General features: G+C 38.8%; 1 protein-coding gene across 1 annotated transcript in view; it reads right to left on the bottom strand.

Annotated features, from left to right (window-relative positions):
• Positions 1–16,385, bottom strand: part of Pccb (propionyl-CoA carboxylase subunit beta) — a 60,700-nt gene that overhangs the window by 26,393 nt on the left and 17,922 nt on the right. Inside the window, exon 6 of the mRNA XM_026383826.2 lies at positions 8,088–8,198. Coding sequence (XP_026239611.1) covers positions 8,088–8,198 — 111 coding nt within the window. The remainder of the gene's footprint in view (positions 1–8,087; positions 8,199–16,385) is intronic.

The following is a 16,385-nucleotide window of genomic DNA, read 5'->3' as shown; positions in this document are numbered from 1 at the left end:
TGTGTGTGTGTGTGTGTGTGTATAAACTAACAAGTGATTAAAGCAGGGTTTCAAGATACAAAGTTATTACACAAAAGTCACTTTCTTATACCAGAAATGGATAAGTGGAATTGGAAATTAAAAACACTACCATTTACATTAGCACCACCAAAATTAAATGCTTAGGTATTCATCTAACAAAATATGTACAAAAATCTATGAAAAAAACTACAAGAGAAATCAGAGAACTAAATGGAGACACTCCACGTTCAGAGGTAGAAAGAGTTAAGATTGTAAAGATTTCATTTCTTCTAAACTTCATCAACATATCCGATATAATCATAATTTTTTAAAAAAAACTCAAGTTATTTAGTAGCTCTAATAATTCTAGAAGTTTATATGGTCAGGCAAAACACCCAGAGAGCCAGGAGAAGCAGAGCTGGAAGAGCGACACTATTTCACATGCTATCAATGCACAGTTACCAGGACACTATAGTGGTGGCTGAGGAATAAACAGAACAGAACAGAGAATCCAGAAACAAACACACAGAGGCTATTAATGTTTGGCAAAGGAGCAAAGGCAATATATTGGAGGAAAGAGGGACTTTTCAAATTATGGTCTGGAGCAACTGGATATCCAAATTAGGGGGAAATCGTCTAGAAGATTCAACACCCTTCACAAAAATCAACTCAAACTGGACCACAGGCTTAAATAAAAGCAGTAAGGAAAGTCCACACATACTAGAACAGAATATAGGAAAAAAACCTAGATGATCTTGGTTCAGGTAGTGACTTTTTAAAAGAACACTGAAGGCATAATCATGAAAGAAATAAGGTATACTTGTTAAAATTAAAATTTTCTATTCTAAGGAAAAGACTATCAAGACAAGGAAAAGACAAGCCACTGACCGCAACAAAGTATTTGCAAAAGAAACATCAACTAAAGAACTATTATCCAGAGTACAGAAAGAACACATAGAACTCAACAAAACACAGTCTATTTAAACAAACAGGCCAGAGACCTGAACAGAAAGCTCACCAAAGAAAATATACAGATGCCAAGTAAGCATGAGAAGATGCCACACATCGTCCATCTTCAGGGAATTGTAACCTTAAATAAGATATCAGTGCATGGGCTGGGGATGTGGCTCAAGCAGTAGCGCGCTCGCCTGGCATGCGTGCGGCCCGGGTTCGATCCTCAGCACCACATACCAACAAAGATGTTGTGTCTGCCGAGAACTAAAAAATAAATATTAAAAATTCTCTCTCTCTCTCTCTCTCTCTCTCTCTCTCTCTCTCTCTCTCTCTAAAAAAAAAAAAAAAAAAGATATCAGTGCATACCCACTAGAATGGCTGAAACCCAGAACACAGATAATGCCAAATGCTGGGGAGGATGTGGAACAACAGGAATTATCAGTCATTTCTCGTGGGAATGTAAAATGGTATGGCCACTCTGGAAGACAGTTTGGCAGCTTCTTATAAAACTAAATATACTTTTAACATATGATTCAGTAATGGCACTCCTTGGTATTTACCCAAATTAGTCAAAAACATACGTCCAAACAAAAACCTACACACAGTATTTACAGCAGCTTTACTATATTGCCAAGACAAGGAAGGAACCAAGATGTCCTCTGACAGGTGGATGGGTAACGTAACCCCCAGCATCCAGATAAGGAATGTTATTCAGTGCTAAAAATAAGTGAGCTACTCAGCCATTGAAAGGCATGGTAGAAATTTAAATGTGCATTACTAAGTGACAGGAGCCAATCTGGAAAGGCTACCAACTGGATGATTCCAACTATGTGACATTCTGGAAAAGGCATAACTAGATAGGCAGAAAAACAGTAGCTGTCAAAGGATGGGGGGAGGGTAGAGCACAGAGGATTTTTAGGGTAGATTGAGGAGAGTCAAACTATTCATATGAAAAATGCCATTATATGTTTGTTAAAACCCACAGAATGAACAACATCCACAGTGAATCCTAAAAGGAACAATGGACTTTGAGTAATGATGTGTCAATGTAGGTTCACCAACTGTAACAATGTACCACTCTAGCGAGGAGCAGGGTATACACAGGAAATCTTCGTGCCTTCTGCTCAATTTTGCTATGAACATTAAACTTCTCTAAAAAATTAAGGTCTGTTTTAAAAAAAAAACTAAAAACAACCTGAAATGTTCATTAGAAGATTAATCTCTAAGCAATTGACCTAAATAAACGGGCTGGGGATACAACAGCTCAGCTGTAGAGTGCTTGCCTCACATGCACAAGGCCGTGGGTTCAATTCCCAGCATCACACACACACAAAAAAAAGCAGCAGCAGCTAACGCTCCTCCCACTAATGAGTACGTTTTTTCCATATGATTTTTTTATAAATAAAATATTTTGTATGATTCCATTGATACATAATCCTAGAAAATGCAAATTTATTTGTAAAGACAGAAGGTTGCAAATTTATCTATTGTGACAGAAGGTAAGTCAATGGCTACCAGAAGATCAGGTTTTGTTAAACAGGGAAGAATGGATTACAAAGAAACTTTTAGGAGTACAGGATGTTCCTTGTCTTGAATCATATAGTAACTGCTTTATGGATTTATACAAACATCAGGTTGTATACTTCAAGTATGTATAATTTATCTCACATTTCAATAAAGTTGAAAAAAATGTATAAAGCCAGACGTGGTCACATGTGCCCACAGCCCACCTTCTCAGTAAGCTGAGGCAGGAGAATCTCCTGAACCCAGGAGTTCGAGACCACCAGCCTAGGCAACCTGAGGACACCTTGCGTAAACACAAAGGGCCAAGAATAGCCCATTTCACCTGAGAACAAGGTGGGCCAACCTGCAACCTGCTCTACCAGCTATCAACATCTCCTATAGCCACCCTGACTGAGGTAGTGTGGCACTGTCACAGAAATAGGCACACAGACCACCAGAGCTGGATTTATGACACACGTGGCATCACAGAGCAGGAATGGATGTTCATTTCCATAAAAGGCTCTAGACTGACAAGGTCAATCACTGAAGAGAAAAAATGGGGGAAGGGACTCCTACTTCAAACCATGCATCAATTCCAGGAAGGTAAAGACAGGTAAAACAGGCAAACCAATAAAGCTTTAAGAAAATGGAAACTACCTTCATGAGCTTGAGGTAAGAAAAACTCTTTTCAGAATTAAAACTACTACCCATAAAGGAATGTGCACATGTGAACTTGATTCACATATCAAAGCAGGATAGGAGCCACCTTAAAGGGCAACCTGGCCTGGTTAAGGACAATACCAGCAACAAAACAAACAACAGTAATGGATTATAAACCACTGGGCAAAACAGGAATTCTTGAATTCACATTAATAACAGATCAAATAAACATATCTTCAAGAAAGTAGAGCCGCCAGGCATGGTGGCACACACCTGTAATCCCAGCAGCTCAGGAGGCTGAGGCAGGAGGATCTTGAGTTCAAAGCCAGCCACAGCAAAAGCAAGGCACTAAGCAACTCAGTGATACCCTGTCTCTAAATAAAATACAAAATAGGGCTGGGGATGTGGCTCAGTGACTGAGTGCCCCTGAATTCAATCCCTGGTACAAAAAAAAAAAGAAAGAAAAACAAAAAGAAAGTGGAGCTCTTCCTTAGAGTAAAACGCCAACTGAGGGCTGGGGCTGGGGCTCCACGGTAGAGCACTTGCCTAGCATGCGTGAGGCACTGGGTTCAATCCTCAGCACCACATAAAAATAAATAAATAAAATAAAGGTATCATGTCCATCTACAACTTTAAAAATATATTTAAAAAATAATAAAAATTTTAAAAATTTTTCAAAATGCCACTTGATGGGAAACAAATCATGGAGCTAGATAATCATTTCATTAAACATTAAAGTATGGATTCGTTTAGAATATAAACCAATCAAGGAGAAAAAGTGAGACGCAGTTCTCAAAGTATCTCTCCAAAAAGCACCATTAAGTTACAAAGAGAAAACCAGGAACTCCGTGGGGAGAAACAGACCACACCTTGAGCTGGCTATCAAAGTGGCATCACTCCTAGGGGAATATGGGCATCTCTGGACTCTAGATGGAATAATCTAAGATGATACAGCAAGCCTTACGTAACAGACAAACTCAGATACCAAACCCAACTCTAATCCCCAGGAAACATCAGATAAGCCCATTCTGGAGAACAAAATAATTTATCTTGTATCCTCCCAAACTGTCAATATCATGATGAAAAGTCCAAGGAATCGTTTCAGCTTAAAGGAGACCAACAAGAAATGACAAGAAACAAGAAATGATCCCAGGTAGGTCATGTGTTTGGACACAACACAGGATTTAATCAATTTTGAGAGTGAAATCAATTATAATGGGATGCAACTAAAAACAGAAGGAAAACTAGAAAATTTATAACATGTGAAAAGCAAATAATTTTAAACCATCAATGAGTCAAAGAAAAAATCACAGGGAAATTTTAAAATATTGAGACAAATGAATATTAAAAACATCATACGAGGGGCTGGGGCTCAGCAGGACAGCACTTGCCAAGCATGTGTGAGGCTCTGGGTTCAATCCACTTAAAAATAAATAAATAAAATAAAGGTATTGTGTCCAACTACAACTAAGAAAATGTGTTTTAAAAAATCATACAAAAACCCAGAACACAGTGAAAGCAACACCGAAAGAGAAACTCATAGCTCTAAACACATTAAAAAAGAAGAAAGGTCTCAAAACAACCAACTTTACACCTTGAAGAACTGGGGTTAAAAAAAAAAAAAAAGAACTAGGGTGGGGGTTGTGGCTCAGCAGTAAAGCACCTGCCTAGCGCGTGTGAGGCACTGGGTTTTATCTTCAACACCACATAAAAATAAATAAATAAATATATAAATAAATAAAGATATTGTGTCCACCTATAACTAAAAACCAGATACTAAAAAAAAAAAAAAAAGAACTAAACCTACGGCTAGCAGAAGATAAATAGAAAAACAGGAAAAGCTAACAAAACCAAGAATTAGTTCTTAGAAAAGGTCAATAAAATTAACAAACCTTCACCTAGATATTAAAATGTCATCATTAGGGCTGGAGATGTGGCTCAGCGGTAGCGCGCTCGCCTGGCATGCGTGCGGCCCGGGTTCGATCCTCAGCACCACATACCAACAAAGATGTTGTGTCTGCCGAGAACTAAAAAATAAATATTAAAAAAAATTCTCTCTCTCTCTCTCTCTCTCTCTCTCTCTCTCTCTCTCCTTTCTCACTCTCTCTTTAAAAAAAAAAAAAAAAAATGTCATCATTACCCAAAGTCATCTACAGATCCAAGGCAGTCCCTATCAAAATCCCAATGAAGTTTTTAAGTAGCAAGAGGAAAACCCAGCCTAAAATCAATATGGGACTTCATAGGATTACATACAGTCAAAACAATCTTGAAAATGAAGAATGAAGGTGGAGATCTCATGTCTTCATTTCAAAACTTACTACATGACCACCATAATTAAGACAGAACACATCAATGGGAGAGAGGAAGCCCAGAAATAAACCCTCGTATGAATCAAATAACTGCCTCGATACAAAACTGGTATTATCAGTGCCCCTAAATAGAATAAAAATATATCTTTCATCATATGCTAAATGTACGAAACATTTAGACCCATTTCTCACTTCTGTTCCGTCCCACGATCTGTCCACTCACTGCATGTTAATGAAGCCATTTTGGTTACTGTAGCTTTATAATGTACTATGGCACTGGCAAGCTAGCCCTCATTACACTTCTTCTGAAGTGTTTATTCTTACAGGATGTTTCTTCACCCCACATGAACTTCATAATTACCTTTCAGATTCTTTTTTAAAAAGATGTTGCATTTTGGGGCTGGGGCTGTAGCTCAGTGGAAGAGCGCTTGCCTAGCACATGTGAGGCACTAGGTTCGATCCTCAGCACCACGTAAAAATAAACAAATAAAATAAAGGCATTCTGTCCATTTTCAACTCCAAAAGAAAATTTAAAAAAAAAATGTTGCATTTTTATTGGACTTTATTAAACATATGAAATATTTAAGATGTCAAATGATTAAGGTCTAACAATTAGTTGCAGGACAAGAAGACATCTAGGCCCTAAGTAATTCAGTGAGACCTTGTCTCTAAATAAAATTTTAAAAGGGCTGGGGATGTGGCTCAGTGGTTAAGTGCCCCTGGATTCACTCCCCAGTACCAAAAAAAAAAAAAAAAAAAAAGGCAAAGAAGGGAAAGCAGTTTGGAAAGAACCCCAGCAGCTAGAGGGCTGAGCAGGATAATGTAAACTGTCAATGGAAACCAAGAAGGTGTGGCCAGAGATGACAGGGGATGCCACAGAGGCATTGTGGGAGGGCATGAGAAAACAACACTGCTGAGAGATTCAGGGAGATGAGCAATAACTAACATTCACAGTGACACAGAAGGCACTAATGACCTTAGAAGGACAGTTTAGTAGATTGGGAGGACAAGGCTAAATTGACATGAACAGGAAAAGAGGGTGGGCACAGCGGTGCACATCTGTCATCCCAGCAACTCAGGAGGTTGAGGCAGGAGAACAGGAAGTCCATGGCCAGCCTGGGCAACTCAAAGAGACCCTGTCTCATAATAAAATAAAAAAGGCTGGGGTGCAGCTCAGTGGTAGAGCATTTACCGAGCATGTGCAAGTCCCTGAGTTCAATCCCCAGCACTGCGAAAAAGAAAAAAAAAAAAAAGGTGAGGGGAGGAAGAGAGAATTACCTATAGGTGACAGCTTTTGTTTTTAAAGACAGAAAAGACCTGCACTTGATTAAGTTCTGATAGGATACAGTAGCAAGGGAGAAAATGGAAGTAGTAAAGAGGGCTGGGGATGAGCCAAGTGGTAGAGCACTTGCCTAGCATGTGCAAGGCCCCAGGTTCAACCCCCAGTACTGCAAAAAACAAAGTTCCCATATCCTTGCCACCCTTTAAAAGAATGTAATAAAGCAGCAGAGAGAAGGGTCAGCATTAGGCCACTGAACAGGCATGAAGAGCTGTGTTCCCCAACGTGCACAGGAAGGATGGCCTCCACCAGAGGAGCCACTCCTGCACCTCCCCTCTGTGCCTAGGGCAGGAAGGAGAAGTGCAGCAGCAGCAGCAGAAAGGTGACGCGCCTGGATTTAATGGGCAACGTTCAGGGGATTCTGCTGTGCGCAGGAAGCAAGAGCTCTGGTCATCTTAATTGGTTAAACCCACCCCTTTTGTTGAACATTTATGTGGCTTTCAGTCTGACATCAGGAACAGAACAGCTGGGTCAGAGGATAAGCACTTTAGAAACTTGAATTCCTACTGCTTTGAGAAAAGTGACTATTGTTACTTTGCATCTCCTAACCTTCCTGTCTTAGTATTTGTTGCTCATTTTTGTTAATATTCTAAGAGAAAAAGGCTGATTTTAAAGTAACAGATTAGGGTAGGGTTGTAGCTCAGTGGTTGAGCACTTGCCTCGCATGCGTTAGGCACTGGGTTCAATCCTTAGCACCACATTAAAAAAATAAAAAAATAAAGAATTGTGTCCATCTACAACTAAAAACAATATTAAAAATAAATAAAGTAACAGATTAAGGGTATTTGCCCACATGTTAAGTCGAAGAAAGCTTCATTTACAAATAATTTTAAATGTCATTCCATTAAAATTATAAAATAAAAATATGCACCTCTCAAAATGAAGTTAGATATTGATTTATTCAAAACCATTTCAAAAAATGAAATAAAATGGCAAATAGTTAAAGAAATAAATGTGGGATGACCAGAAACAATATGCTAAAAATACAGAAATGCCTCCTGTGAGAAACCTTTTGAATAGGAGTCAAGAGACGGTCACCTGCCTGGGAAAAGGACAGAGCCTTTAATTACCTAAAAAACATTTCAATTCAGATTAACAAATCAAATTACCCACCACTGAAGCACATGAGCACCTCCTGCTAGTGAATCCCATGAGCTACAGATTCCATGCCAAAACCTCTCCACTAAGACCTTATCATCACTTTGCTGAATGCCAATGAGAACGCAGCTAACAACCTAGATTTGGGTCAGGAATCATTTTTATTACAGATAAGGGGCTGCAGGACTCTCAAAGGGCATCAGAAACAGGCTCTTCTTTCTTACCTTCACCATGAATGTGAAGTCTGTTAGGGCCGGGGAATAGACGGCCCCACCAGCACATGGGCCCATGATCAGAGAAATCTGCGGGATGACTCCGGATGCCATGACATTCCTCTGTCAAAAGAAAAAGGCAAAAGCATCTGGTTACAGGGGTGTGAAGGCCCTACCTGTGGGAAGATAAAGGAAACAGTAGCATTTGGCTTCACCTGCGTAGAGAGGCTATGCAGGTGAAACCTGCTCAGTAAAGCTCTTCCAGAATTATGTACGCAATTTCCTCCCCTAACTTGTGGGACAGTTAGTGTGTTACTTTCTGGGGTGAAGATCTTCTCTCCTCTCTGCTCCTTGGCAGCTGTTCCCCAAAACCTCAGCAGGATATGAGCTACAGAGAATTGTGCCACTCTAGTTCCAGCTCCAAACACACCTCATCCGCAGCACCCATGTCCACACACAGTTGGCTGGAAGAGGAAGGAAAACCTCAGTGAACAGAGCCAGCACTCACCCCGGACTCTGGCCTCTATTCTGAGGCTCTTCACACCCTCCACCCAGAGGGCACCCAGCAGTCACAAGGTAAGGCTGAGAGGTAGGTGCTACCTTCCACAGTCTTCAAAGTCTGCCCCTCCCAGAGAGGGGATGTCAGGGAGGGGAGGTAGGAGAAGCCAGAAAGGTTCCCTAAGAATAAGGGTATATGATGGGTTAAGCTCAGCCCACCTCCTGGAAAAGACTGGATGAGGGGGCTTGAGGACCCAGGCTGGGCAACAGGGCCCAATACATCTTGCCCTACTCCCAACCCCTTTCCCTCTCCTGAGCCCCATCAGCTTTGGAAAAGTGGGTCCACTCGTCAGCCTGCCATAGCTCTGAGCAGAATGTCTGTAAACCATGGCAGTAGCTAACTTTGGTACAAAATGTCTCTATACTATCTGCAAAACTGACAAGTTAGATAGGTGGTCTTCCAGCTATTGCACAGTTAAGAGTCTGAAAAATTCTCTCCCTAAAAAACAACTAGAAAACTGGACAAAATTGTAAAAAAAAAAATGTATTAGCATTCAAGGTTCTGGAAACGAACCAAATATTAAATTGTGAAGTGTTCATTCACAAAATACTGCTTAAGATGAGATGAGAATGGAAAGAGTCTGAGGCATTCTTTTTTTTTTTTTTTTGTAAGTTGTAGATGGACAGAATGCCTTTATTTTATTTATTTATTTTTATGTGGTGCTGAGGATCAAACCCAGTGCCTTACATGTGCCAGGCAAGTGCTCTGCCACTGAGCCACAACCCCAGCCCCTGACACATTCTTAACCAAGAATACCACCAGTGCCCATGCCAGCTCAGGGTTCCCTCAAGGTAAAAGTAATACCAGACAGTAATTCAAGTCCACAAGAGGCAATTAAAAGCATTGAAAAGGGGCTGGGGTTGTGGCTCAGTGGTGGAGCACTCGCCTAGCACTCGCCTAGTTCAATCCTCAGCACCACATAAAAATAAATAAAATAAAGGTATTATGGCCAACTACAACTAAAAATTAAAAAAAAAGCACTGAAAATGGCAAATACATGATTAAATACAAAGTACTGAATGAATATAATTCTCAATACTTATATATAAAATGTAATAATTATAACACTATAATTTGTAATTATAACACTGTAATGAAATATATAATAATAATGGCACAAATGATGGGGAGAAAATAGTTATATTAAAGCAGAGTTTCCATCTTTTACCAGAATAAAGTCAGTATTAACTTGAAGTAGACAGATAATTTAAAATTTATATTGTAACCTTTAGTGCAACCACTAAAAAATAACTCAAAAAATATAGCTTAAAAAAACAGCTCTAGGGGCTGGGGTGTGGCTCAATTGGTAGCGCGCTCGCCTGGCATGCGTGCGCCCCGGGTTCGATCCTCAGCACCACATACAAACAGAGATGTTGTGTCTGCTGAAAACTAAAAAAAAAATAAATAAATAAATATTTTAAAATTCTGTAAAAAAAAAAAAAACAGCTCTAAACATAGAACTGTGGGATATTTTTCATTTGAGACAGGGTCTTGCTGTGTCACCTGGACTAATCAACAAACTGGTGGGTTCAAGAGATCCTCCCCTGACAACCTCCTGAGTAGTTGAGACTACATCCAGCTCAACCTAAGAGTTGAGTGACATCACCAGAGACAGAAGAGGAACTTCTAGGAATCTGGGACTGAAACAACAACTTAATTAACAGGGATTGTCTGAAGTAAATACTTTGGAACTTTGGAGTTTAGTTGAACACTTGCAGGATCCAAGGAAGAGTGTGATGAAGAAACAGGTACATCTCAGTGAATTTCTGCATTTGGTGTAACTGCTAGCATTCCCAGCCCCAAACCATGAGGTAAACCAGGTAACAATGAGGTTAGAAACCCATGTTCCTGCAGTGGCTAGCTGGGGCCAAGGTGGACAACAAGGACCTTGTCCTTCAAATATTAGAGTTGTATGTTTTTGGAGATTTTCATTTTTGAGATGCTGGGGATAGAACCCAAGGGCCTCACAAAAGCTAGGCAAGTACTCTACCACTAAGCCACATGCACAGCCCAAGGATTGTGTATTTTGATTGCTGATCACTGCTTTTGATGGCTGAGGGGCAGCCTGGAGGCCAATCATTGTTTCAATTATCATGGATTCAAATGGCCACCCCAATACAAAGGAAAGAGATAGTTCGTTCCAACCCAGTGTGCCTTCTGAGAGGGACATTCAGGAACATCTTTACCTGATCATTGGTTGGCCACAGAGACAACTAAAATTTCAGTGACCATATTCAACTAGGAAAAGAAGAATTTGACAGAAACCATCGCTGAGGAAACCCAGACACTGGAGTTATTAGTCAGAGATGCTAGAGTAACTATCTTAAATATGTTCAATGAGCTAAAGGAAACCAAGGAAAAAGAACTCAGGGAAGCAGGAAAACAATGTCCGAACAAAATGAGTATCAATGAAACGAAAAATTGACTAGAATTTTCAACAGCAGATCCGAGTGGCAGAAAAAAGGATCACAGGACTTCAAGGTATACATTTTAGGAATCCCAAAAGAGAGAGAACAAGTCTGATAAACTATTTGAAGAATAGCCAAAAACTTACCAAATTTGATGAAAGACGTGAATATACGCATCTAAGAAGCTCAATGAACTCCAAGTAGGATGAACTCAAAGACATTTATACTGAGACGTATTATAATCAAACTGTCAAACCCAAACACAAGGAGAAAATTTTGAAAGTAGGGAGATAGGAGCAACTTATCACACACAGGGGATCTTCAATAAGACTAACCATGTAGGCCAGAAGGCAGTAACACATACTAAAGAAACAACTGTTAGCTAAGAATTCTGTATCCAGAAAAGCTAAACTTCCAGGATAAAAGACAAAATAAGACATGTCCAGATAAACAAAAGCTGAGGGGTTCATTTGCAGTTGACATGTCATACAAGAAATACTACAGGGAATTCTTTAGTCAGGAAATAAAAGAACACTACAGTAATGTGAAATCATGAGAGAAAAACACGACAGTAAATACAACTTCCTAGGTAAATATAGAAGAGAGTAGGCTATATTTCAGTCTATAACATCTCTATTTTTCCTATATAATTTAAAAAACAAATTAATGAAACAATTATAAATCTGATAATGAATACATCATGCATAAAGATGTAATCTAGATAATGACAACATAAGATACAAATGTACAGAAGCAGTATGCTCCCAAACTACTGAAGCTAACCTGGTTTCATTCCAACTAGTTTAATTGTAATCACCAAGGTAACCATTAAGAGAAGGAAACATTAAATATAGAAATGAAAGAAGTAAATTTTGGGGCTGGGGATGTGGCTCAAGCGGTAGCGTGCTCGCCTGGCATGCGTGCGGCCCGGGTTCGATCCTCAGCACCACATACCAACAAAGATGTTGTGTCCGCCGAGAACTAAAAAATAAATATTAAAAATTCTCTCTCAAAAAAAAAAAAAAAAAGAACGAAGTAAATTTTAATGACACAACCAAACTAAACTTTTAAAAGCCACAATGGTGGAATTAAGGCACAAAACTATCACACATACATAAAACAAAGAGTTGAATGGCAGATGGAAATCCTTCTGTGTGGGTAATCACTTTAAATGTGAATGGATTAAACTCTCATGTCAAAAAAAGAGATTGGCAGAGATCCAAGATGGCGAAATAGAGGAGATTGCTTTCCTGGCTGCTCCTTGGTGTGAAACCAAGAAAGCAGACAGGCAGCTTCTCCACAAGGTGAGTGAACCAAAAAAAAAAAAAAAAAGGAGGGACTTTACTGGAACCTAACACTGGACATTCAAAGCAGATAGGGGACACAGAAAAAAAATCCCCTGCAGCATAGCCACTGCCACAGCCAGAGAGGTCCCTTTGTGAACATAGTAGATGGATAAGGGAATTAAAGGAAGAAACCTGCATTTTGGGGAGGTCCGAGGTGTATCTGGGTAGAGTATTTAGAGACCACAGACATTGCCCAACAAACCTGAACAATTCACTGCACAATACCCATGTGGGGGGAAAGAAGCCACCATCTCTCCAGGCAGAATGCAGAGGACAAAGGAAAGAACGAGCAGGCAACAGGGAAAGCCAATTCCTGGCAAACTTGAGTTCGGTCCAAAACACAAGCATTCGGTCCAATAAACATGCTGCACAACAGAGTGTGCTTAAGTGACCAGGAGAAAATCAAACATGGAGAAAGGTTTACACAGGGGACAACTGGGAGGAAACCCACCCAGCTCTACCCCTCCCGCTCCAATCCTAAGGCTTGCAGGACACATCTGGCCTGGAACTCAGAAGGGTGGGGACGGGAGAGATTGGAGATGGGATTAAGAAACAGTGAGGTCTGTGATAAATAGGGACTAAGAACTGGAGATTACTGGGGTAAAGTCTTCCAGCATGGACCAGTCAGTACCACCACTGGAGGTGCACTGATTTAAAATCTCCAGACCAATTAGCATTCAGCAAAGAGCCTGGAGCCTTCCTAAAGCTAAACCCCACCTCAAGGAACTCCACCTACAGATTACCTCTCTCACTCCGGCAATCCAGAAATCCCACTCCAGAATACCAACCTAATACTGCTGAAAAGAGAAGCTGAACTAGAAATAAACCAAAATGACCAGGAACACAAATCACATCTCAAAATAACCTTGAACATTAATGGCCTAAATTCATCAATGAAAACTCCAACAGAAAGAATTCTTTAACTTCTCATCAAGATTTTGTGTTTTTGTTTTTTTGTTTTTTTTTTTTAGAGAGAGAGAGAGAGAGAAATTTTTTAGTATTTATTTTTCAGTTTTCGGTAGACACAACATCTTTATTTTTATGTGGTGCTGAGTATGGAACCCAGCGCCCAGCGCATGCCAGGCAAGCGTGTTACCGTTTGAGCCACATCCCCAGCCCTTTAATTCTTTTTCACTGTTTAATTGTGACATTATGGAACATGAACATTTATACAGTTTCCTATTTTTTTCTTCTTATCTCTAGCATTTTTAATGTTAATATTTTTTTAATATTTATTATTTTTTAGTTGTAGTTGGACAAAATATATTTTATTTTTATTAATCTTTTAGTTCTGTCTTCTCTTTTGCTCCCTCATAATCATCACATCCTATATTACTTCTGTTCTCTCCCCATCCACCATCTGAAAAGTTAAACCCTTTTGCAAACTTCCTGTTTTTATTATAGGCAATAACTGATCATATCACTTCTGTTTATTGTGATAATTAACATTATAGACATCATAATAGGAACTATTTGATTTAATGCTGTACATTGTTTGCACTAGTCATTATTATTGTCTCCCCCTAAACAGTGAGGCACTGGAAACCTTCAGGGGCACTATAAGTCCACAGAGTAAAGACTCTACTGCCTCAGATCCTTACCATTAGATGGGTAGACACACAAACAACATGAAAAAGCAAGGGAACAGATATCCCCAAGCAAACCAAGATTCTCCAATAACAGAATCCATCAACATCACATGGAAGAAATGTCAGAGAAGGAGCTTAGAATAATTAAACTGGTCTGTGAAGTAAAGGATAATGTAAAAGAACAAATATAGATAGCAAAAGATCACTTCAATAAAAAGAGATTCTGAGGAAAAAAAAAAGAAATCCTTGAAATGAAGGAAACAATAAACCAAATTAAAAATTCAACAGAAAGCATCAACAGACTAGACCACTTGGAAAATGAAACCTCAGGCAATGAAGACAAAATATATAATCTTGAAAACAGAATTGACCATAGAGAGAAAATGTTAAGAAATCATGAACAGGGGCTGGGATTGTGGCTCAGTGGTAGAGTGCTTGCCTCACACATGTGAGGCCCTGATCTTAATCCTCAGCACCACATAAAAATAAATAAATAAAATAAAGGTATTGTGTCCATCTATAACTAAAAAATATTTTAAAAAAGAAAGAAAGAGGGGCTGTAGCTCAGTGACAGAGTGCTTGACTAGCACATGTGAGGCACTGTGTTCGATTCTTAGCACCACATAAAAATAAAATAGCAGCTCATGATTTAGAGTAGGGCAGATGAAAGAAAAGAAAGAAAAGAAAAGGAAAGCAAAGCAAAGCAAGGCAGGCAGGAAGGCAAAAAAAAAAAAAAAAACATGAACAGAACTTCCAAGAAATATGGGATAACATGAAAAGACCAAATTTAAGATTTATTGGAATAGATGAAGGCGTAGAGCTACAAACTAAAGGAATGCACAATCTTTTCAATGAAATAATATCAGAAAATTTCTCAGAATGAAATGTAAAATCAAATACAAGAGGCTAATAGGACCCCAAATGTGCAAAATTACAACAGACCCACATCAAGGCACATTATAATGAGAATGTCTAGCACACAGAAAAAGAATCGAATTTTAAAGGCTGTGAGAGAAAAACACCAGATTACATATATGGGGAAACCAATACGGATCTCAGCTGATTTCTCTACCCAAACCTCAAAGCTAGGAGGTCCTGGAATAACATATACCAAGCTCTGAAAGAAAATGGATACCAACCAAGAATACTATATCCAGCAAAATTAAGTTTTAGATTTGAAGATGAAATAAAAACCTTCCATGATAAAAATTTAAAAATTTTGGAACCAGAAAGCCTGTACTTCAGAATATTCTCAACAAAATACTCCATGAAGATGAAATGGAAAAAGTGAAAACCAGCAAAGAGAGGAACTACTTACTGTAGAAATAGTCAATCAAAGAGAAATTAATTCAAATTTAAAACTAGAAATAAACTAAAATGACCAGGAACACAAATCACATCTCAATAATAACCTTGAACATTAATGGCCTAAATTCATCAATCAAAAGACACAGACTGGGGCTGTGCCTGAGGAAGTGTGCTTGCCTAGCATGTGTGAGGCACTGGGTTCAATTATGAGAGAGAGAGAGAGAGAGAGAGAGAGAGAGAGAGAGAGAAATAAGGAGGGAGGTGGAAATCCACTGACAACTAAAAAATATTTTTAAAAAAGACAAACTGGCAAATTATATTAAAAAACAACACTCAACAATATGCTATCTCCAAGAGACTCACCTCATAGGCAAAGACATCCACAGACTGAAGGTGAAAGGATGGGAAAAAACATCCCTCACATGGACCACATAAACAAGCAGGGGTTTCTATCCTCCTATCAGATAAAGTGGACTTCAAGCCAAATTTATTTATTTATTTATTGGTTTGTTTAATATATATATATATATATATATATATATAATTTTTTTTAGTTGTAGTTGGGCACAATACCTTTACTTTATTTACTTATTTTTATGTGGTGCTGAGGATCGAACCCAGAGCCTTGCATGTGCTAGGCGCTCTATCCCTGAGCCACAACCCCAGCCCTGAAGCCAAATTTAATCAGAAGGGACAAAGAAGGCCATTCATACTGCTTTAGGCAATTATACATCAACAACACATAATAATCATAAATATTTATGCCCAAACAACGGGAGCATCTACGTACATAAAACAAACCCTTCTCAACTTCAAGAATCAAACAGACCATAACACAATAATGCTAGAGTTGAACATTTTTATCCATATATATGAATACAAATGTGAATATAATTGTAAAAATATACATGAAAATATTTAAATGGATATGGATTTGTATATAGTTGTTTTTCTCTTTAACAATGTTTGTTTTCTTGCTTTTAATTTTTTTTAGTTATACATGGACACAATATCTTTATTTTGTTTATTTTTATTCAGTGCTGAGGATCAAACCCAATGCCTCACATGTGTGAAGCAAGTGCTCTGCCATTGAGCCACAA

Source organism: Urocitellus parryii, chromosome 2 (genome assembly GCF_045843805.1).
Source record: "Urocitellus parryii isolate mUroPar1 chromosome 2, mUroPar1.hap1, whole genome shotgun sequence".
In the NCBI taxonomy this organism is placed as follows: domain Eukaryota; kingdom Metazoa; phylum Chordata; class Mammalia; order Rodentia; family Sciuridae; genus Urocitellus; species Urocitellus parryii.
This window is presented reverse-complemented; position numbering and strand designations above follow the sequence as displayed.